Source organism: Colossoma macropomum, unplaced genomic scaffold (assembly GCF_904425465.1).
Source record: "Colossoma macropomum unplaced genomic scaffold, Colossoma_macropomum, whole genome shotgun sequence".
In the NCBI taxonomy this organism is placed as follows: domain Eukaryota; kingdom Metazoa; phylum Chordata; class Actinopteri; order Characiformes; family Serrasalmidae; genus Colossoma; species Colossoma macropomum.
In genome coordinates this window covers 243,504-265,704 of record NW_023494794.1, presented here as the reverse complement: position 1 = coordinate 265,704, position 22,201 = coordinate 243,504, and the positions used below count along the sequence as shown (strand labels likewise).

Here is a 22,201-nt window from a genome sequence, read left to right as displayed (position 1 = left end):
AGTACTCATTTTATGTGCATGCAGTTGTGAATGCCAGTGCGGACTGGGAGAGGCAATGCACCGTCGCGGCCAGCAGATGTCGCTATATTACACAATTTCTCTTACACATTTGCATGCGTTAGAAAAGCTTAGGCAGACTCACGTGCATAATATACGAGTGTTATAAAACTGTAATTTTAACGTAGAAGTAAAAGAAAAGTGGGGCAACGGGAATTCTAACTATTTTTCCATTTTTCTTCATAATTAAATGGCTGAAAGGTAAACAAAGTCAGTCAGGGTGGTTTCATTGGAGAGAAAGTCGGGAGTTCTTTACAGTGGTGGTCAGGGAGCAATGTCAACAAATCAAATTGCCACTTTATTTACTTTCAAAGTTATTTATGTAATGTTGATCATGGTAAAACAGTGGTAAATCTGAAAAAAAGGTTATAATAAGTGTTCTATTTTGCCTTATAACTGCTCGCATGTACCCCTCCGCCATGAAGGATTTTTGTTTGTTTTTTTTTAAATTACATTTAAGTTCCAAAGCTTATCTCAAATCTATCGTAAACAATGTCTCGGATATCAGGCAGTGTATTCGGTGCATTTCATGTTAATATTTCTCTGTGAGGGAGCCTAGAGGCGTTAAACTCTTCAGACGTCTGGTTCCTATCACCACCACTGTGAACGATTCTGACTCGGGATGTTTCTGCGGAGTATTTTACTTTTTTTTCTTTGTTTACGTCTTAACCATGTAATTATGCAGAAATTGTGAAAAATGGGTGGAATTCCTCTTTCACTAGGACGTTTAAAGGGGTATGACGACCTCTTCAGACTGCGCCCGGGTGTAATGAGTGCACTTTTGGGTTCATATTTTAGAGAAGAATGAAACAGCCGAGCTTCACAGACAGCTCACAGTCAGCTGCCGACTGACGCATGAGGCGGATAAGGTTGTCTTGGTTACTAACCGCTCGCGAGCTGCGTGGACCCGCCCCCTCCCCGATAAAAAATAATTAAATAAACAAATAAATAAATAAATAATCCCGTTAGCGCTGACGTCAATGCACGTTGAGCGCCAAGCTCGCGCCGGAGCCGTTAGAGGCGGTGATGATGATGATCGTATCTGAGGCGATACTGAAACGGCGAGCAGACAGAAAGCAGGAAAGAAAAGCGGCGATGTGATGAGGGGAGCTAAGGCGGAGCTAGCCAGCTTAGCGCCAGTGTTTTGAACTTTCAGCCGGGGCATGTAAAGCGCGGTTCGGCTGGTAGAGAGTGAGAGAGGCCGCCCCACTCCCCTCCCCTCCCCTCCCTCCCCCTCACAAACCCCCGCCTTTCGGCTCGGGGAGAGCACACAGGTGTATGAGCCCCAAGCACTCGGCTAACTCTCCGACTCTCAGCTGAAAGGGCCACCGGGAGGAGAGCCACGGCCATGGCCGAGCCGGCCGAGCCTAAAGCCGGTCAGCGGGCGCCGGTTCGCGTCGGATTTTATGACATAGAGCGGACTCTGGGCAAAGGCAACTTCGCCGTAGTGAAACTAGCCAAGCACCGTATCACCAAGTCTGAGGTAGGTTAAGTGGACGCTGTTCACGTTTTTCTCACAAAGGCTGAAGGGGGAGTTTACCTCAGAGAAATTGGGAGAAATTACCTGAAACTTCTTAGCTGGTTTTGCGAGCAACAACTAGAGTAACGTTAAACCGAGGACCGCGTAACTTCAGCTGCAGGCTGCGCTGCACTGAATGAGTCCTGTGGTGTAACTGCTGTATTTTTTAGTGGGACCGAATGAAACGCTACAGTGCAGAAGCTCAGTGGCCAAATTGTATGTTTAATGGTTACACCGCTTGCCTGCTGGCGACTTTTGCTCGATGCAAAACCATTTTTCATTTAATCTCAGGCTTATTTTATTGCTTATTTTCAGTAAAATATGTGCACAATGATAGAAAAATCCGTGCACGCAACGTGCATTTTGAAATGGGCGGTTTGCCACGAACAGCAAGAATCACCTTTGCCTTTTGCAAAGTTTCAGATTGGCAGACAACAACAAGACAACACACACGAGGTCAGAGAAAACCGAACAGGTCGTGCAAGCTTCCTAAAGCATGCCACTGTGTGTTGATTTGCCTTTCATGTCAAAGTATGTCAGCTGTAAAGCGCTGGCTGCACTGGAATGTTCCTAATACCTGCTGGCATGTGGCGGCATTGGAGATACTGCTGTGCCGACTGACATGACGTCAGCGTGTTTGTCTTCAGGGGAAACTCTTCATGTTCCTCTGCTGCTCCTGTTTTACAGAGAGCTCGTGCGCTTCTGTGAGCTGCAGAATCCGTACACAGCTTAACATGCGCGCTCCTGGCCAGCCTGTTGCAGAATCATGCATACCTTTGCAATGATGTTATGTAATAACGTATTACATTATATAATGGTTTAATGGATCTGAATGGATGAATCTATAGATCCCCTCTATTTCTCCTGGGCAAGTGCTTTGCACTCCAGTAAACTCATTGAAACGTGTTCACAGTGCTAAAAATTGTAAGTGCTGCTTTCCATCAACATGCAGGTGGCCATAAAGATCATTGACAAGACCCAGCTAGATGCTGCCAACTTGGAGAAGATCTACAGGGAGGTGGAGATTATGAAGCTGCTGGACCATCCTCACATTATCAAGCTCTACCAGGTGCGTCAGGGCTGCCAGTCATCTGTGTCCACCATTCAAATTCTTGTAATTCACTCAGCGTGCAGTCATCAGGCCAGATTACAAATCCGGTTGTACCAGTTTGTCAGAAATTTACTCATTTCCGACACCAAGTGTTATGTCATTGGCAGGGATTAAGTGCATTAGTGGGCTTATTTTGCAGAATTTCACCATACCGACACTGTTGTCTTATAATGAGAGTCGATTTAGCCAATTGGGCCACTGCTTGGTGTGAAATGCCTCCATCAATGTTAACAACTTGATATGCATAACTCTTAGCTCCAGCAATGTTCTTCCAATATGTTGGAATTTAAGGATATTTTACGATACTCATGCCCACTGGAGTTCGAAGATGCTGCTGACGGTACTGAGTGCATTTCCCATGCAAGAATGTAAAGACTTGCACTGGAAAAAAAGTTACTTGTGGAATTAAACCATAGTATTTTTTTTAAGAACAATGCAATAAATCTATTTTTTTTTGCCAAATTTAACAACCGGAGGCACACTGTTAAAAAAAAAAAACAAAGTCACAAGGATGAGTTGAGTGATTTTTTTTTTTAAGTGTAAATCTAAGCCCTAGGTTATAAGCTGAATAAAGGTAGTAATAAAGAAAAGGCAGCAGCAGGCTGAACGAGTGCTGTAGCGTAACTGGTATTTTTTGGCATGACCGAATTAAACACTACAGTGCAGAAGTGCCATGTCATCAGATGTCATGTTTTATGGCCACACAGCTGTTGGCTTTTGTTTGATGCAATATCATTTCACCTCACGCTCCTTTTATTGATTATCTGCAATAAATAAGCGATAAATCTAAGTCTGTGCATAGGTTATGCTAGGCTAGCTGTGCACTCTTGCACCCTGCAAGAGAGACTGTTTTTCCTTCAGCTCAGTTTTCATTCATGCAGCCACTCTGCTTTAGAACACTGACAAAGTAATACCACACTCAGTCTCGCATAAACTCACTATTATCATTGATAATACAGGTTATGTACCTTTTGTGGCAGTTGCCCCAAACATATCTCACATAATTTTAAAAAGGGGGGGAGGGTCCTCTCCACCCCACCGCCTCTTATTTTGCACCAGTGCATGCACACAATTTTTGGCTTCATCATTTGATTAAACATAATTGACTGCAATATTGGGGAACTTTGCTATTTAGCATTTAAAGATGCACTCAGCTAATGTGATTAATTGCCAGCCTTATTTTGATCAGAAGATTTATACATTTTAAGGAATGTCAGCCTATAATGTTCAGTGTAAGAGAAAGTGATTCCATTTTTCAGATCTGAAGCAGGAGCAGAAAAATAAAAATGATTTTCATTTTAACCATTATCGTGCAACCCTAGTGGAAGTACATATGACGTGTATTAAACTGCTGACCATCCCCTTTTAAGAGTTCGTCTCTTCAGCATGAGTCTGATCTTAATACTCGACCTTCTGGCCTCGCTCATATTGCATTTTCTGCCGAGACTTGAATGAAAAGCTACCCTCTTAGACACCAGCTGTACCAGCAGCAGCGTTCTTTGACCTGAGCTCCTTCCGCCATAGAGTCTTTACCATTAGTCATAATCACCTTTCGCGTCCCCCGTGGGAGTTTGTCCGCTTGGATCCCAGGAAGCTGAAGGCCAGAGCGAGGCCTGAATCCAGTTGTTGTGGCTGCGCTCTTATAGGGTTAGCCTCGTTTCGTTACGTAATGTTTTTTAGGTCGCCCAGGGCTGGGATGCTGTGAGTAGCAACAGCAGTCTGCCTCTGTTACACAACAGCAGCAGCAGCAGCAGTGAGTGTGGTGGCAGTCCGGCGCTGACCTTCGCTCAAGCTGTGTTGGGCTGTCATTCAGTGGTTACCCACGCTTTAATCGAACGCTGAGATTTCACAAAATGTTCACTGCCGCTACACTGCAAACTCCACTGCTGTAGAACGGAAATCACCTGTGGCTGTCTAAAGCCTACTAAGAAGCTTATGATGGGTTCAAGGCTTTCATGGACATTTTGTCACAAGAATATAAGGATTCCAGTTCAAGCGACCCTCTCCAGCTGAAGTGAACATAATGAGATTGCAGTGTCAAAGACAATCTGAGACATATTGCAGGACATGTTGCAGTCTATGGTTGTTAATGTTATTTTGCTACACATTACGTAAGAATATATACGTAGTTATATAATTAATACATTTAATATATATACGTTACTATACAAATGTCAGAGACCACCTTTCATTTATTTTATTTCTATTAAAAAACAGCTATTAAATTCAAGTTATTTCATATTTCAGTTAATGTTTCTGAGGAGATTATATATAAGATAATCCACTTGCATAAGGAAGAGGAAAGTCAAAGGAAAATAAGTGAAAAACAGGAGTTTTCAAAACTGGACTTTGAAGTAATAGAGAAAATGGGACTCGAACAACTGTGCAAGACTTGGTAGACCACCAAACCACCCCCCATCAGATAAACAGTGCTTAAAGCTTTTTGAGAGAGAGGAGAAAATCAAGCTCCACTTTTGCTCCAGATCCAAAAAACTCCATATGTGTTTCTGTCCATCCTTCCAAATAAACTCTATTGGTCTGAAAGGATGTGTAGCTGTCAAGACGCCAGTACTGAGAAAAGGACACAGACAAAAAAGAGGAAATATGCAAATCAAGCAAAGAAGCTGCTGGTGTCCAAAGAACAATGGGTTGACCCACTGAGTCCAGACCTCAGAATCACTGAATGTGTTTGCGATTTCTTGAATCGTGAGAAACAGAAAATGCAACCAACTTCTAAGACTGAACTTTGGAGTTGTGAAAGAAAATCCCTGCAGATTTCTTTGAAAAAACTGAAAGCAAGACTCCTGAAAAGAATGAAAGTTGTAATAAAGGCAAAGTGCAGACACACCAAATACTAAGAAATAAAATGATATTCGACTTAGTTGTTGAGGCTTGAGTATAATTTTCTGTTAAATGTATGTTTTCCGCTGTTTTCCTGATGCTGATAAATTAATAACTTTCATTTAATGGCTGTTTCAGCTGGAAATGACATAAAGGAGGGGTGGCCTCTGACTTTTGCACAGTACTGTACAAGTAAACACTTCTGCTTTACTGTATTACGGTGTATTACCAAACTATACTACAACACCGTAAACAAGATGTCTTCAATTCATGCAAAATGTCCTCTTCTATTGCCTTTTGCACTAGTTCTGTCCTCCCTGCTGTGGTATGACCTATGTTTAGTGATAATATTTTTGGCGCACTACACTGAAGTATTACACCCTGTTTCTCAAGCTTCTAAGGCAAAATCTTTGGTGCAACAGAACAACAAGTGGTATTATTATTATCGCTGTTACGGTGGAGATTTGTGCTCTTTTAATCCTGTCATTCTGGGTATTTTTTTATGTGTTTATCATCCACTGAGCTTTCTTCAGTATGTGAAAAGCCAGTTTCCATTAAAGCCAGAACTGCACACTTTTTATCAGACAGCACATGTAATGGTGGGAAAATACTTCAAAACTTCAGTATTTTGTTGCAGAAGACTTTGTTGGTCTTTTGTGGTGCTAAATAGCATCAACGTCTGTATGAAACCTGTTGATATGCTTGCGCTTGTTCTCTTCTAACAGGTCATGGAGACCAAGAACATGCTCTACTTAGTCACAGAGTATGCCAAAAACGGGGAGATCTTCGGTGAGTGTGTGTCTTATTCTCCACAAATTTGCTGAGGTCAGGTTTTTTCATAGTAGAGAGGGGCATTTTAACCTTTTTAATTGTCCACATTTTTACATTATGTTTCCCAATGGAATAATATTTTATATTGTTATCAAATAAAAACAAAAAACACAAAAGAATCATTTATTGCATGCAGCTAGCAAAAGAAGTGATCCATTCCTGGTTGTTTGAGTTACCATGGTAACAACTCTAAATCGGTAACAGTAGTTGTCTAAACTTTGTTTAACATTATTTTGATTTCATGTTTACACATTTGTGCGTATGGTCAGTTCTTGGTGATATGTGTATGAGTTGATTGACGACTTTGATCGAGTAGTGTAGAATTTTCTGTCTTGAGACAAAATAATATGCCGTAAGATAAGATAAAATACCCAATTTAAAATCAGATTTGCTTCTGTAATATGAATTTGTGAAAAATCTTATCTTGACCTTGTCCTGTACTTAGGACAAACTTAATGATTCAAGATTCAAGATGAAAGATAGGGATTGTCAGTGATACGACTCCTGATCTCAGGACAAACACTGTCATGTCTCAGCTCTCATACAACGGCCTTGGAAATGGCCTTGGACAAAAAGCATCAGGCTTAGCGGCCACAGACACCACGACCCAGACTGTAAGGTTCGTGTGACATCTGCAATTTCATTCTTGCTTACTAGATTAATTAGAGGTTTGTGGTCAAATTAAAGATATAATATAACCCCAAAGTTTACTCAGTTGGACTATTAAGTTCTTTAATTTGACAAAGATTATTCTTTGACGCACGCTATTCCTTACTAAGATGGCTTTGGATATATGTACATTTCAATAAACATGTCTGTCCCTTGTTTTTGGGGAAGTTCTTCTGGGACTCCTTCAAGTTGGTGCCTTTAGAATTCCATTGTAGTACTGTACATGCATGCAGTGACCTACAGCGCTTGCCATCTGCATGCACTGAGTGCTGATCCTCCAACAGTCCTCCTCCAATTAATGGACACATTGAACAGATGCCATTTGTTTATCTCTGTTAATTAGCTGTGGCACCTGTAATGGAAAAAAGGTCACCATGTTTGGGAATCTTGCTCCGTGTATGGCGGCTGGCTGGCAATTTTTGTTTATCGCCGCTCAGGCTCGTGCTCTTGTGGCGCTTAAAAGGGCTCATCTAAACTGTACTCTCACCCTTTGTGAAGCTCTATTAAATGGGGACAGTCACTGCATTCACACGTCAATGGATTAGCCAGTTTGATAGCCTCTTTAGGATGAAAGGTTGCTTTCGATTGAGGCCACTGTCATATGATAATGGCTATAATAAAAAAATAAATAAGCACACAAAAGGATTGTTATCCACAGAATGGTGTATTTGATAATGGAGAAAGCAGTTAGTGAAAACAAAAAAAACCTACAGCGGCCAGTCGTTAACCCCTGTAGACCGACTCTAGCTGGTGTCTGGTTTGGATTAGTGCTCCAGGGGTCTAAACGAGTAGCTCTGACGTTTGTAATGTTTTCAGAAGAGGTGGTAACTTCAAAGCGCCTCACGTTCTTGGCAGGCTTCCTGAACGCCAGCACAATAAGCCTGCCCGGGACCAGAGAACAGGGTGTCGTAGAGAGCAGATCGTTATCAAAGCCAGGTTTTGTAATAATGTTTGAGTGGGTGGGAGTAAGAGGGGATAAAAGGTTACCCAAGATTTCAGCTTGTCCATTTGCCTTATGGATATGACACATAGGCTGTTAGGAAGAAAAGCCACTGGGAATTGAAATGACATTTGGGAGACCAGAGGCCAAAAATAAAAAGCTGATAGCAGAGAGTGTCTCTATAATAAGGCCCAGAGCACCCTGGCCCAGTGTTCCCCAACAAACGCCAGCAAACCCAAACACTGGGTTCACACATATGTGGGGTTTTTGGGAGTGTCTAGAATGTTCTTCCACCATTTACACTGTTCTACAATGTTCTACCCATTCACACAAATCTCTGCCCATGTTTGTTGGAGAATGTTGAGTTTCAGGATGCATTGACTGAATCACCCAGTACTGGAGTCAACTGTAACTAAGCACAGCTTAGAATTGACTTGTAACTTTGATCTCTTTCCTGTGGGGTTCCTTCACCACATTTTGAAGGATGAAAGCAGTGAGTCTTGGTCTAGCAGAAGATCTGAGGTCATCAGTTCCTCGTTTGTGTGACCTGAACAGATGTTTGGAGATGTTTTCAAAGTCAAACATGGCTTCTGGCATTTGGAGCACCCTCCTTCTTCATCACAGTGTCGTTATGAGTAGACCATCAGGGTTGGTTATTGTTGGGCCTCATTTACTTCAGCTTGTCCTGCAATTACAGTATGAGGTATGAGGTGATCCTTCACAGAACCACATGTTATCAAATGTCATTGCTTTCATTGGCTGTGTTTACATACAAAGATTTTTGCCAATCTGATTGAATATATTCCGATTACAGATTAGGACTGAGGTGTTTATATGTTCACTCTACTCAACAATCTGATGGAAGATCTCCGTTTACATGCGCACTACAAGTAATTAGATCCAAAATGACACATGTGGGTAGAGTAACACTTAGTGTAGACGTTACCATGACAGCGAGCATCACGTGCCCAGTCAGACTGAGATGAGTTATTAACTGGCGGGCTTGTGTTTTTAAGTGCTTTAAAATGATGTCAGACTCAGGAAAATGTACTTTACATGTACTTATTAAAGAAGGGTAAGAGGAAGACGTCGTGTTCTGAGACACATAAGCTGGACGCCCGTCCCACCGCCGTCTTTTAAAGCTCAAAGCATAAACTTCGTCCCCTCTGCAGACCAGTTTCTGCTCCCGCCATGTTTAACATTCTAAGCTTCCGCTTTGACGTGACGCATATGTGCAGAATGTACTTACACATTCCGATTGGGAATGTAATTGGATATAGGCATTTACACGGCTATTATTCTTCTATTTAACAGATTATTTACAGGATTACCCACCTCATTCAATCAGATAGAAATTGTATTCCGAACGGCTACAATCGGACTAGTCTATTCTGACTGAGGTGTATAAATGGACATATTCTATTCCGATTGAGCTATTAGTCGGATTATTAACAGACTATTAGGCTGTATGTAAACTTGGCTATTATCATTGCTTTCAATGTTATACTTTGATACTTGCAGAATTGTGCTTTTGTGCTGTGGTGGTTTTTCAGATTTTTTGACTTTCAAAAAAGATTTTTTGACTTTTGAGAGCTGTGACTTAGTTGTTTTCTTTTAACATTTTTCAAATATTTTTAATTTTCAGAAAAGGTCGTAGGTTTTGAGGCTTTTCCAGACTTTACTTTTAGATGAGATTTAGACTTTTCCCTGCCTTTTTTTTACTTAGAAAGTAAAATAAATCAGTACTTTTCCCCAGAAAATGTAAGCTTACGACTTCAAGAACAGTACTTTACTTTGCACATGTACCTTTATTTTATAGCTTCTTCTGCACATAGAGAGCCCTCCTACTCTAACATCACTGCTAAATCACCATTTAATCTATATTCCTGCAATTTTGATGTTGCTAGTGTTTTTTTAAGGCTGAACCTGATAAAAACCCGGACCAGATGCTCTGCTCTTGGCTAACGTCACGGTGCGAATGACGCTTTGTTGTCAAATACTTATACCATGTGGATGTGAAGCCATCTGTCAGCTGACCACGATGCCCCGTCCCTTTCTTAAACCAGCGCGGCCCGGGCCTGGCTGTGCGCTCGCATGCGCTCCGTGTCCTCTGAAGTCTTCTATGTGTGTCCTCAACACATGGGCCGAATGACGCACATGAGGCTTGTAGCGCACACTGCCTGCTGTCTCCAGCTTCACACTGACATGATCAAGCTCTGAGAGCTGCTGTTTCATTAGCACCAGAGACACACTGCAGCGCCTGATGCGCACACACTCTCTCTGAAGGCCTGCTCTTCTGTCCTCTCACCTGCCTCAGAAAGAACCAGCAAGAGCTGATAGTTACAGAAGCTTTTGCTGCTTCATGTCATACTAGCTTCTTCATTTCACATGGCATGCTGATGCCTTTGTAGTGTTCCTTTTTGGCTGCATGCAGAGCTCCTGCTTACTGTGTTTTAAAAAGGCATTAGTGAATAATACTAATACCGTACTGTGCAAAAAGACCACAGTGTAGAGACCACCCTTCATTTATCAACTGTATTTTTCCACGCCCCCAAAGTTCAGTCTTAGAAGTTGGTTGCATGTTCTGCTTCTCACAAACTAAGTAATTCTACAGTAGAGGGATGGACAGAAACATTCCGAAGTAAGAGTGGAGCTTAATTTTTCTCTTCTCTCCCAAAGATGAAAGCTTTAAGTGCTGTTTATCTGATGCTGACAGGTTGGTGGTCTGCCAGGTCTCACACAGTTGTTAGAAGTCCCATTTTCTATATATCCTTAAATATTTTTAAGTCCAATTTTGAAAACTTTTTTTTTACTGCAAGACAGTATATAGTGTGAATTGAAGTTTTATATAAGTTTAATAATAATAATACAACAATAATAACAATCATTTTGACAATACTGATATCAAATGAAGGATCACAGTATTCCATAACAAAACTATACTATGACAGAAATAAAGCCTAAAGCCTAAACAACTTGTGTGCAATATATTGTGCCTTGTTCTAAAAGCAGTCCATCCTCAACATTCCTTATAACTACAGAGTGATGGGGCAGAGCTAAACTGCTGTAGGCTGAATGAGCAGATGTGTGTAAATCTGTCTGTTTTGTGATATCACAAGAACAGTGAATTCAAAATGGGTTACTAGTTTCCATATATGGGCTGCATGGACTGGGTTTTCTAAGATCTAGGCTTTAAAAAAGAATTTGTAGATATACAGTATTTGAAGTTAGAGGACTGAATTGTTCACCCTGTTGTAGTATTGAAAACATATTGAATTTTTGACACAACAAGATTTACACGACACGACTAGATTTAAAACTTTATAAACTACACACTTAATGGTATTTTTAGATGTTGTATACAGCATTCCAAGGATTTTGTTATATATATATACTGTAAATGTTGTAAACTCTATACTGTAATTAGCTATTTACATGATTTTGGGTCAGGTTATCTCCACTTTTTAATCTTATCCCCACTTTTAAAGTATGAAGTATATTGATGTTAATTTTGTTATTACTTCATTCTCAATGCTCTGCAACCTTCTCAGTCATTTACTCATCATTCATCTACAGCCCTCATCATCCTGGACACATCTAAAACTTCTAAATGTTTTTTACAGTTTCCTACTAACTATTTGCAAGCTAGTTTGCAAAGGACTAGCACACTGAATTCATTATATACATTTATTTGATTTTTTATACTTTTATATCATTGAAAACATTGATCCCAGACTTACAAACAACAGTTTGCATGTATCTGTTTGCTAAGAAGATTACTTAGTTGTGTTAGTGCTGACAGAAGACATAACTGTGGTCTTGTTTTGGCAATTGAACTTATCACTGACCACAACAAAAAGCAAAACGAATACTGCTATTGCTTCCATTCTGCATCAAAAATGTAATGTAATGTAAGGAGATGCAATAAACCACAAATATCTACGAGATGACATATTGGTATTAATAGGTATCAGTATTGATCTGATATCAGCAGAAAATGCTGGGTTAGATATTGGAGAGAAAACAAAAATGAATCTGATCCAGTTGGGTAACAAATGTATCCTTAAGTACCACTCACACTGTGTGATGTGATGTTAGCTGTGTACGTCGTTCTTTTTTTCGAAGCGCCTTAATTAAAATAGCTTATTTTAAAGTGTAGTAGCTTTCAAAGTGAAAAGTCTTCTTGGTTTCAGTTTTGGGTCAGTTTTGAAAAAGGAAAAAGTGGTATCGTGTTATTTCTAGTCATCTCTCCTACTTGTAACTCTGACTGAATGAACTTTTAAAAAGTTTAAAAAGTAACCTACAATATGCTAATCTTATAATGAATGAACCTTTAAAAAGTAAAAACTTTTATTTTTTGTTACATTAATAGATGTTAAAGTTTTTTTCCTTCCTCTTAAAGTTAATATTTCAGAGACAAAGTTTTCTTGCAACAGCAGTGATACTTGTGCACTTGAGCATGTGGTGCAAAGAGGACGACTTGTCTGAAATCTGTCTTATCCACAAAGTTGAACGTCTTGAGCAGACTCGTTTTAAATACACTCATCTGTTCACTTGGCCTAGTTTTATTAGTTCTGGCAAACATAGCAAAATATTGAACAGATTGAGCATTCTGTGTGCCAGTATTGCTTCAATGATTTACAGATGATCTCAGCATTTTAAGCATTGGCTGTGTTAAATGCTCATTTAGCTTTGATTGTCTGTGCTTTGTAGCGCACAGTGTACTTCTGATAAGAAAGCTGTCATGTCAAGTGGATGTGTGGTAAGGGTGGACAATGCGATGATATGATATAATAACGATATACTCTGTTGAGTATATCATGGACATAGTCAGTACTTCTGGAACACAGAACTGTATGCATCATCCAATAGACAGATTAAAACACATTATACAGACCCTGTAAACAATAACTAGTGTGCAGCAGCTGCATAAACAGCATAGTAATGAGTAGCACATTGAATGTCATTACATTATGCCATTAAGCAATATATATATAAATACTGATTTATTTTTGTCAGTTTTTTTTTGGTAAACTTATTAAAATATTGTTGTCATTGCATCATAAGATCAATATACAACATTTTACCTGTTCCAACTTGTTCGAAAAGCTAAATATTGTGTATCTTTGGGAATGTTAATGTGCAGCAGTAACAGCTGATATATGCTGATCTGCAGACTACCTGGCCAGCCGTGGGCGGCTGAGTGAGGCGGACGCTCGCCGGAAGTTCTGGCAGATTCTCTCGGCCGTGGAGTACTGCCACGAGCGCGGCATCGTCCACCGAGATCTGAAGGCTGAGAACCTGCTGCTGGATGCACATATGAACATCAAGATCGCAGGTAAGTGGATGCAAGTTTACATATCTTTACTATTAATTGGTTATTGGTTTTAATGATATACTCCAGTATAAAGCCCAGTGATAATCATAGTAGTTCAAGTTTTGATAATTCCAACAACCACAGATGTCTTTAAAAAGTCTCAGTGGAAGCAAGACATGCGTCAGGACATCACTTCTTCATAATGAAAACAGCAGTAGTGCTGGTGATAATTTCACATTTGTTCAAGTTGTAGTGTTGTTAAATTGTAGTTGCAGTTGATTGGTGTTATAAAATAATATGAGAGCTGGCTGATGTAGTATCTGTGCTGCATTACTGCTTTTTCGGTATATTTTAACCATACAGTGATAATGCCAGAAATGTTCATACCGTCCCATCCCTAAGACATGTGCACACCCCAGTAAGAAGTCATGCAACACTTCTCCACATGCCCCATAAAAATAGAACACAAAGAGAAAATCTGCCTTTTTTCTTATAGACAACCATTCACTATGCTGAGTTATGCAAAATGCTAAACTTTGCTCAGGTCAGGGTTTTTGGTGTGTAAAAGAAAGGCGTTAATTGAGAAGGGCTGAAGTGTTGATCTAAGTAATCTCTTAAACCCGCAGGAAACCTAAATCCGTGTTTTCTTTCTAATTAGGTTAATCTTGCTCTTTGGGCTCAAACCACACATGTACAAAGTATACCATAGGAAAAAAAACGTTCCAAATGAGTAATAAGTGGCCAGTGTATTTCGCCAAAATTTTCCCCCTTTAATGTAAACTGTGCACTCCTAATAATGGGTAGTGCTTATGTTAGCATTACCCTCACCAATCACAAGGCTGTTGTGAGTTGGCTAACCCAAACAGCTTCACCAAAAGTGGACATCTTGAGGTGGAGTAACGTTTTATGGACTGATTAGTCTAAATTTGTTTCCCTGTGGTCTCTCTGTGTTTGAGTTAGAGAAACTTGCAGCAGCTAACTTAGATTATAGAATATTATGATCACACCCTGACCGTTTTCTTATGTTTCATATGTCTGATCAATGTTTTTTGAGCAGTGTTTTATCACGTCTGTCTTGTTTTCTTTTTCTTTAAACTTTGTCGGTTGTTTGATATAACACTCAATTTTAATATCTTACGAGTATATTTAATATTTTACTGTTTTCCTTGGGTTTTGAAGATGTAGGCTTGTTGTTCTAACTACAGTAAATTATTTAGTAACTGCAAGAGATACATGCTAGCCTTATTAGATAATTTTTTGAGATTCTTCGAGATACTTTGAGATTCTTTGAGAGTATAATTTGCAGGCAAAAGTTCCACCTCTCTGGTGGAAATGTGTAACTGCATGCAACATACCGAAGAAAATTTTGTAACTCTGGTTGTGTTTCTGACCCCTTCCCCAAGCGGATGAATCTGATGATTGCATGTGTGTTGTGTTCAAAACTTGGTGAAAGACTCCTGTCTTCCGAGTATATGAGTGAATTATCTACTGTTGTCGTCATATCTTTATAAGTATAATGTTAATTTTGCATTTGAGACTCAAGCATCGAGCCGGATCTTCTTTTTGAGCCTGTACATGTGACGTTGATCTGTAAAGATGTATTAATACTTAAAGACATATGACATGGTCCAAAAAAACCCGCAAATTCTAACCAGACACGTTTGACCTGTGTGGATCAGTAATGCTACTTATTTCAGTTTAAACCAAATGTCTTGCAAAGTGCAGCTTTAACTCTTAAGAAGCTGGTTTGTAAGTTCTGTAGTTAACAGGTTAACATACCTGTTTTTTATTCCCAAATGTAGTTCCTATACAGCAAATGTATGTTCATTTTAATCTGGTTCACTAAAAATGGGTTAATTATTCAGTTTTTATTGTAATTTAGTTGCATTGTGCACTTTTTGCTGTGACGGTTCTGCCTGCAGTATGTGTTAAAGCCACAAATCCAAAAAGCCCAGCCTTCACTTTCCTTCAGGCACACCACATTTCAAACCAGATAACACACATACACGCATGCATACCAACAGCAGTCAGTCTCTCAGCCACTCCGGGATCGCATATTTACCCAGTGACGTCAAGTGGAAGTCAGGCCAGTAGCACTGAGGAATGAACTAATATGCTCTGAGATCAAACACGCACACATTCACAGAGCTGTAAAACCGGCTGAGCATGGTGAATCACCAGGCCTCCCACAGTTTATTTGTAAGAATCCAAAGATTTGAGGAAATGAATTATTACAAACATGCTAGGGCAACATGACAGAAGATGTATTATGATTATATTAATAACTTTTTTTCGCAGCACGCTTGTTGCTTGGCTTGGTTAAAGATAGAACTGAACAGTTTGGTTTATATTTGTCAGTGTGGATCCCTGTTGTTCTCACAGAACACAAAAATCTTCTGTGAGCTGTTAGCACGTCCTTTGCGATGTAACAGCAAATTTTAGTGCATTCACACTGGGAAATGAATCGGCATGTAGTGCACTCTAAGTACCTGAATTATGTTCTAGAACCACTCAAAAGTAAGCGTAGAACAATGCAAACGACAACCACAGGCTGTCGTACATAGCAGAAGTGGAGGAACCAGCACAGGAAGCTGCAGTTTGTAATTTCAAACAAGAATTGGATATAATGCAGTACCTGCATTTTTGTATGTTGTTTGCATTTTGCATTATGCAGCCAAGTATTGCAGAATGTTATAAAGGTATCTGTGCATCTTATATAGGTTACTTTAGTTCACTAGCGTAAGCTGACTGTGAACCGAGGTGCGATTCAGTCATGTGAGGTACCACACAGTAATTTGTCATTTCCATTTAGTGCTAATCGTTAGTGTTTGATTTGAGACAGTGCTACCCTACAAAAGTTAAAGTGCTAGAGAGAGAAGTACACAGTATATAGTGTAAGAATATAGTGCACAGCAGCTGAATTGAGTCTGACTGTTGTAGCTGTCGACAGTATAGCTAACCATTAGAGCTAACACTGCTTCATTTAGATATACTTCTGAATTGAATAGTTTACAGTGACTTTCTTGCTGATGCATTGCAGAGACCAGTATCGCAATTAGGGCCAAGATTACGTGATTAAACTTGGATTTACTTGATTCAAAAGAAAGAAGTGATAAGACAGTGGGAATTGAGTGAAACATGGTAGCAAGGAAGGTCTCTGAGCAACCTGAGTGTTTTTGGTGGTGGTGGTGGTGATTGTGAGGGGCGTAAAACATAATATTGGTATTAATATTAATTAATTAATATTATTTTTCCTTGCCTGCTAGTGCACAGTGATGTAATTAAAAATGAGAACATTTTACATTTACATTTTTTTTGAAAAACAAGAATTTTGTCTTTGAAATGATAAACTGGTGACTAATATGATCAGGGACTTGAACTGAGCAGATAAAAAATGTCAGTTTTGATTTCAAGTTGATTCCTCATAATAATCAGTAGATTACTTATAAGATTAGCATATTGTAGATACCACAGCACTTAAAGAACACTGACTACGTGTTTCATAACATACTGAGCATAATTAGGCCTGTTTAATTGGATTTTGTGCATTATTTTATTATTATTATTATTATTATTATTATTATACTTGTGGTAGTGCAGGTTCTATTTTGTCTGTTCCAACTTATTAAATCTCAGTAAATAGAAATACCAGTCTGCATATCATGTATCATGAAAATGCCTTGAAGTTTTGTGATCTTTTTGCCACATCGTCCAGCTTTATGTACAAAATATTTCACATGCAATAATACTTTTGTCAAACCACACCAGAAACTGTAGAAGTGTCACAAACTTTAGCATTTTCATCTAATTCAGCTTTCTGAATAGACAAATACAGACATATAATGGTTTCAGAAAAGCATTCACACATCAGCTGTAATGCCCTCTCGGCATGAAAAAAGTGTGAATATGAAAAAGTGTGAAATCTTCACCTTTGCATAATTTTTACATTTGCACTCCCCATCCCCCACTAACCTGGCAAAAGGCTTGTGATCGCAAACATCAATCACTGCATCTGACCTACATTCTCAACTCCGAGACATTTTTGTGTGTGTGCGCGTATGTGTGTGAGTTGTAGGCTCACTTTATCTAGATCCGTAGCTTGTTGTTTTCCAAGTAAATGATTGCTGCAGTGTGACAATGGAGGCTGGCTCAGACTGAAGTGATAGAGTGAGGGGCCAGCCGGGTGTTCCATAGGTGCCAGTCTCCAGCTGCTGAAAGACGCATTGTAGAGAAACGACTGTGTCTGCATTTACGTCACAACAACGTGGGCGAGGGAGGGGTCAAAAGACTGAAACTGCATTATAAGGCATTCCTAGTTTCTAGAGCGTCTTGTATATACAGTGAGTTTTACTTTATTATTGCTGATGCTTTTATTGCACTCATTACTTAAGATGACGTTCGATATGGAAATGTTTATGGAGGTTTATTAGCTCATATACTCATAAACTCCAAACCAGTTTTATCAAATGGTCTTTGTCATCATTTTAGATGCAGAACACCTCATGGATATAGATTGTAACTCACTTAGTCACGCAAACACACACTCAAGGATGTTTATCAGGCTGAAAATTCTCCACATAGGGGCAGTGTTTGCAGTTTTTGGTGCTTCTGTTTTAGTCCAGACCCAGACCACAAATGCATGGTGTCCAGCCAATAATTACAACTGATAAATTTGCGGTAATTACTGGTTATTACTAGTGTTGTGCAATTCCTCAAATGGATAGCATAGTGTATAACATCATAGAGTTCATAGTCAGTAGTTATCATGGCTATGCAAAATGAATAATCATCCATTTTTAGAGTTTTTTCACGTGAGCTTCTTTTAAAATGCACAAAAATAACGATCAGTATCAGCCGCTACAAGGTCTTCATCATCGCTCTGAAATCCCATATCAGTGCTTTAACCTTTTACACCTCTGATTCATTCCATTGGTTTTTCATTCCTCCAGTTTGGTAGTGAAAGAGTTAACCTCCACTGAAACACTCCCATTCACCCCTACGTGTCAGTAAAGCCTTCGACCTGAACACTTCAGATACCATGACCTCTTTCATGGCCTCAGCTATAATATTCCCCCACTGACTTTCAGTTTGCTGCCCTTTCCCTTTCCCACATGCTTGCCTGTTATATAACAAGGGCAAGGCAATAGATTGCGTTCAAGATTCCATCATAACAGCATAACGCCAGCAGTATGTCAGCAAGCAGTCACTGTCAATTCATCCGGGCGGCCCCCATGAGTAGAGGAGCAGGGTTTTTTGCCCATTGTCCAGGCCTGTTTCCCCCGCGTCAGTCATTTGACAAATACATAATCCTGTAATCTCCTCTTATTAACATGTTCCCAAGTACATTTGTCCAGTTTTATTGATACAGAGTCAGAAACTACATAAGCAAATCTATGCAGGTCTAAACAAACCTATATTACTTCTTAGCTACGATAGCCACAAAGCTCCAGTGCAATACTAACAAAGCAAACTTCAGACACCAAACATGTCTTGGCTGATCGATTACATCTGGTGAAAACTGTAAATTTTTATCTTTTTGGCAAACTCTTCCTTTAAGTTTATAAAAATATGAACATACAAATATATTGTGTTACACAATTTTCAGTAGTCATTATCACTCTATCCCACTGAGTATAGAAGACGAGAGTAGTATGTCACGGCTTTGCACTGCTGTCGAGGTGAGCTTTTTACAAGTTGGGGGTACTGCTGCGGTGGCCCTTTTCACTAGGAATGCTTCATATTTGACAACATTTGCTAAACTGAATGTTGACATTCATGTTTTGTGACCTTACCTTTTGTTCTAGACTTCGGCTTTGGAAACTTTTTCCGCCCCGGAGAGCCTCTGACCACGTGGTGCGGCAGCCCCCCGTACGCCGCCCCGGAAGTGTTTGAGGGCCAACAGTATGAAGGTCCACAGCTGGATATCTGGGTAAGAGGATCCACAGTACACTTCAACCACACAAGCATGTGCAGCACTGTTTAAAAGTTTCTAATCACTATTCAAAAGTTTGGAATCAGTGTTTTCAGTATTATAAAACAAATGTGATTGCAGATAGATGTATATAGTGATTCTAATTCCCATGCAGCATTTTCAAGCAATTAGTAGAAAGCTATAAAGCCTAAAATAATTGGTGAATCTGAATTTTTAGATTTTGAGTTTACCTTAGGGCATAATTGTCAAGTATGAAGGAAATAAGTATAATTATTTTTTTGTTTTGTGTATTTGCTTTATATTAATGCCAGGATTCCATAATTTATAACAAATAAAATTATAGTATATAATATTTAGGTCTGTATTATATTAATTATCAAATAAACAAAAAAAGAAATACAAACTTATGAAAGCAACTGACGTCAAACCTTTTGATCAGTACAGCCAAAAAGAGGCCATCATCCATCGTCCACTGCTGTGGAGATACAAAGATCAAAATTGTGAAATACAAGCATCCCCAAGTCCAAAGCTCTTAAATTGCTAAAGGGCTTGCTGTCTGCTGTATTCGTGGCCTCTTGTCTCACTGGGACAAGCACAGTGGGTTGCGTCACCGGCTAATGGTCATTTTGATTGATTCTCCACTCCAAGAGCACATGCTTGTTATTTCCTGTTTGTTGTTGAAGTGGTCCTCTATGAGTAATGCTGGTGTGTGTGCTGTTATGTAGAGCATGGGGGTGGTCTTGTACGTGCTGGTGTGCGGAGCTCTGCCGTTCGATGGGCCCAGCCTGCCTGTTCTGAGACAGAGGGTCCTTGAGGGCCGTTTCCGCATCCCCTACTTTATGACCGAGGGTAAGGCTATAGTTTCCTCTTATTTGAAAACAAGATGTTCACCACAAGTGCTCTATTGAAGAGCCTGGCAGAGCCTGACTTCATTACTGGGATTTGCCTTCAGATTTGTTACATGTTGCATTATGTTTGTCTGCTTACCAGGAAAAGAAAGTCTGAGCGTATAACTCCAGTCTTATTCAGTTTATACTGGCTTCCTGTTAAATTTCATATTGACTACAGGGTCATGATTGACATATACAGCTCTTAATGGCCTAGCTCTGGCATATCTTAGTAAACAGTTGAAGTGTTACAGTCCGTCCAGACCGCTTCACCCAGCTGAGACAGGTTTAGTGTACAATTCTATGATCTCGTACAGCTTATTTGGTGGAAAGTCTTCTTCCTATATGTCTCCTAAACTCTGCAACAGCATTCCAGAGAGCAGTAGGAATGCAAACTCAATAGGTGTTTTTAAATCAAGATCAAACATATACAGTATTGTGCAAAAGTCTAAGCACCTTGTTTAGTAGTTGAGCTGTTGTGAGCTGGTTAGAAGAATGCAGGTTCCAGATTCCTCCTCATTGTCCCCAGCTACTGCGTATATTTGTTCAATTTCACCTTCAACACACCTGATTTAATTGAATGAAGTACTGATCAGTTAAACCAAGTATGGGATGATAATACTGCCCTGCCAAGAGCAGAAGTTTGGAAATGGTTAAACAAACACACAGAATTGCATGAAATCATTACATATTGTATTATTTGTACTTTGTATTTATTGTATTTTGCACAGTACTGTACAGGCTAGCATATGCCTAGAGTACTTTTTACTTGTCTTGTAACTAAAATGAAAAAATGAAAAGTGCTATGTTATTATTATTATTATTATTATTATTATTATTAATTAACTGGCCTAATACTCTTCCATTACGCTAACAGCCTGAAAGTTAAGAATGTTCTTACACTTACCTGCTAGCTGATTAGCCTCAAGGTGGGAAAATATAGCTAAAATTTAGACAAAAACTGGTAAACATTGTCTTTAAAAGAATAGTTTGGCAAAAAATCTAATTCATACAGTTTTACCCTTATACCAAATATAGTCAGTCACCTGAGGCATGTTTGGTGTCTGAAGTTTGCTTTTTTAGTTTTGTACTGAAGTTACAATAGTAAACAAAAGTGTAAACAAACCCGGTCAAATTTTTGAAAATGAAATGAAAATAAGTTAATATATCCTTGACAGGGAACAAACTTAAATAAAAAAAAAACAAAAACATAAAATACTAAATGTGCCGTAACGTATGCACAGGTCACGTTGTATGTTTCGTTGCTTTTCCCCAATATATTAAACTCAAACGTGTCTTGGCTGAATAACTACATTTGGGGTAAGGCGGGAATTGTATGAATTAGATTTTTTGCCAAACTGTTTCTTTACAGTACAGGTCTTTAAACCTGACGACTGCAAATGTTTGTTGTTCTCTCCTCAGACTGCGAGCACCTAATCCGGAGGATGCTGGTGCTGGACCCGGCCAAGCGTTTGTCCCTGAGCCAGATCCGTGAGCACCGCTGGATGGTGCAGGAAGTGCCGTCTCAGAGGCCTGTACTGTATCGGCAGGGCGTGGCCGCAGACGGCAAGGTGGGCTTGGGAGAGCATAGCGAACAAGTGCTCCGTCTCATGCACAGTCTGGGCATCGACCAGCACAAGACTATAGAGGTGAGGCTGGCTTTTAGCAGGTTAGAGAAGCAGCATTTAGAGATACATATGCATTGCACTGTGATTGTAGATGGTCGGGATATAATATAATGGGGTCTGATGAACGATTCGGCAAGTGCTGTGGTCCATACTTGCAGGTTTTTAGGCTATTGATCTAGTTTTGGCCATGTATTTCTGTATTATTATATCCTTTATGATATAAGAGGCAACCCAGCTCAGCATATCTAAGAGCTTTTACAGTTTTTTTGCCTTAAAATGTAGTTGATCAAAAAATGATTGGTGTCTGAAGTTTGCTTCTTTAGTTTTGCAAGGCTATTTTAAGTAACAAGTAAGGGAATTTTATAGTTGCTTCTTACTTGTATGGTGTCTGACACTGTATGGCTCACTAATGCTAATTATAATCCTATAAAAATGGACAAAAGTATGTTGCATGGCCAAAAAACGGTAG

At 39.5% G+C, this 22,201-nt stretch overlaps 1 protein-coding gene across 1 annotated transcript in view; it reads left to right on the top strand.

The window, feature by feature from the left end:
• The first annotated feature begins 1,098 nt into the window (after positions 1–1,098).
• sik2a (salt-inducible kinase 2a) overlaps positions 1,099–22,201 on the top strand; it is a 34,485-nt gene continuing 13,382 nt past the window's right edge. Inside the window, exons 1-7 of the mRNA XM_036579816.1 lie at positions 1,099–1,540; positions 2,529–2,645; positions 6,254–6,317; positions 13,145–13,306; positions 19,090–19,214; positions 19,943–20,066; positions 21,527–21,753. Of these exons, the coding sequence (XP_036435709.1) occupies positions 1,406–1,540; positions 2,529–2,645; positions 6,254–6,317; positions 13,145–13,306; positions 19,090–19,214; positions 19,943–20,066; positions 21,527–21,753 (954 nt within the window). The 5' untranslated portion in view covers positions 1,099–1,405. The remainder of the gene's footprint in view (positions 1,541–2,528; positions 2,646–6,253; positions 6,318–13,144; positions 13,307–19,089; positions 19,215–19,942; positions 20,067–21,526; positions 21,754–22,201) is intronic.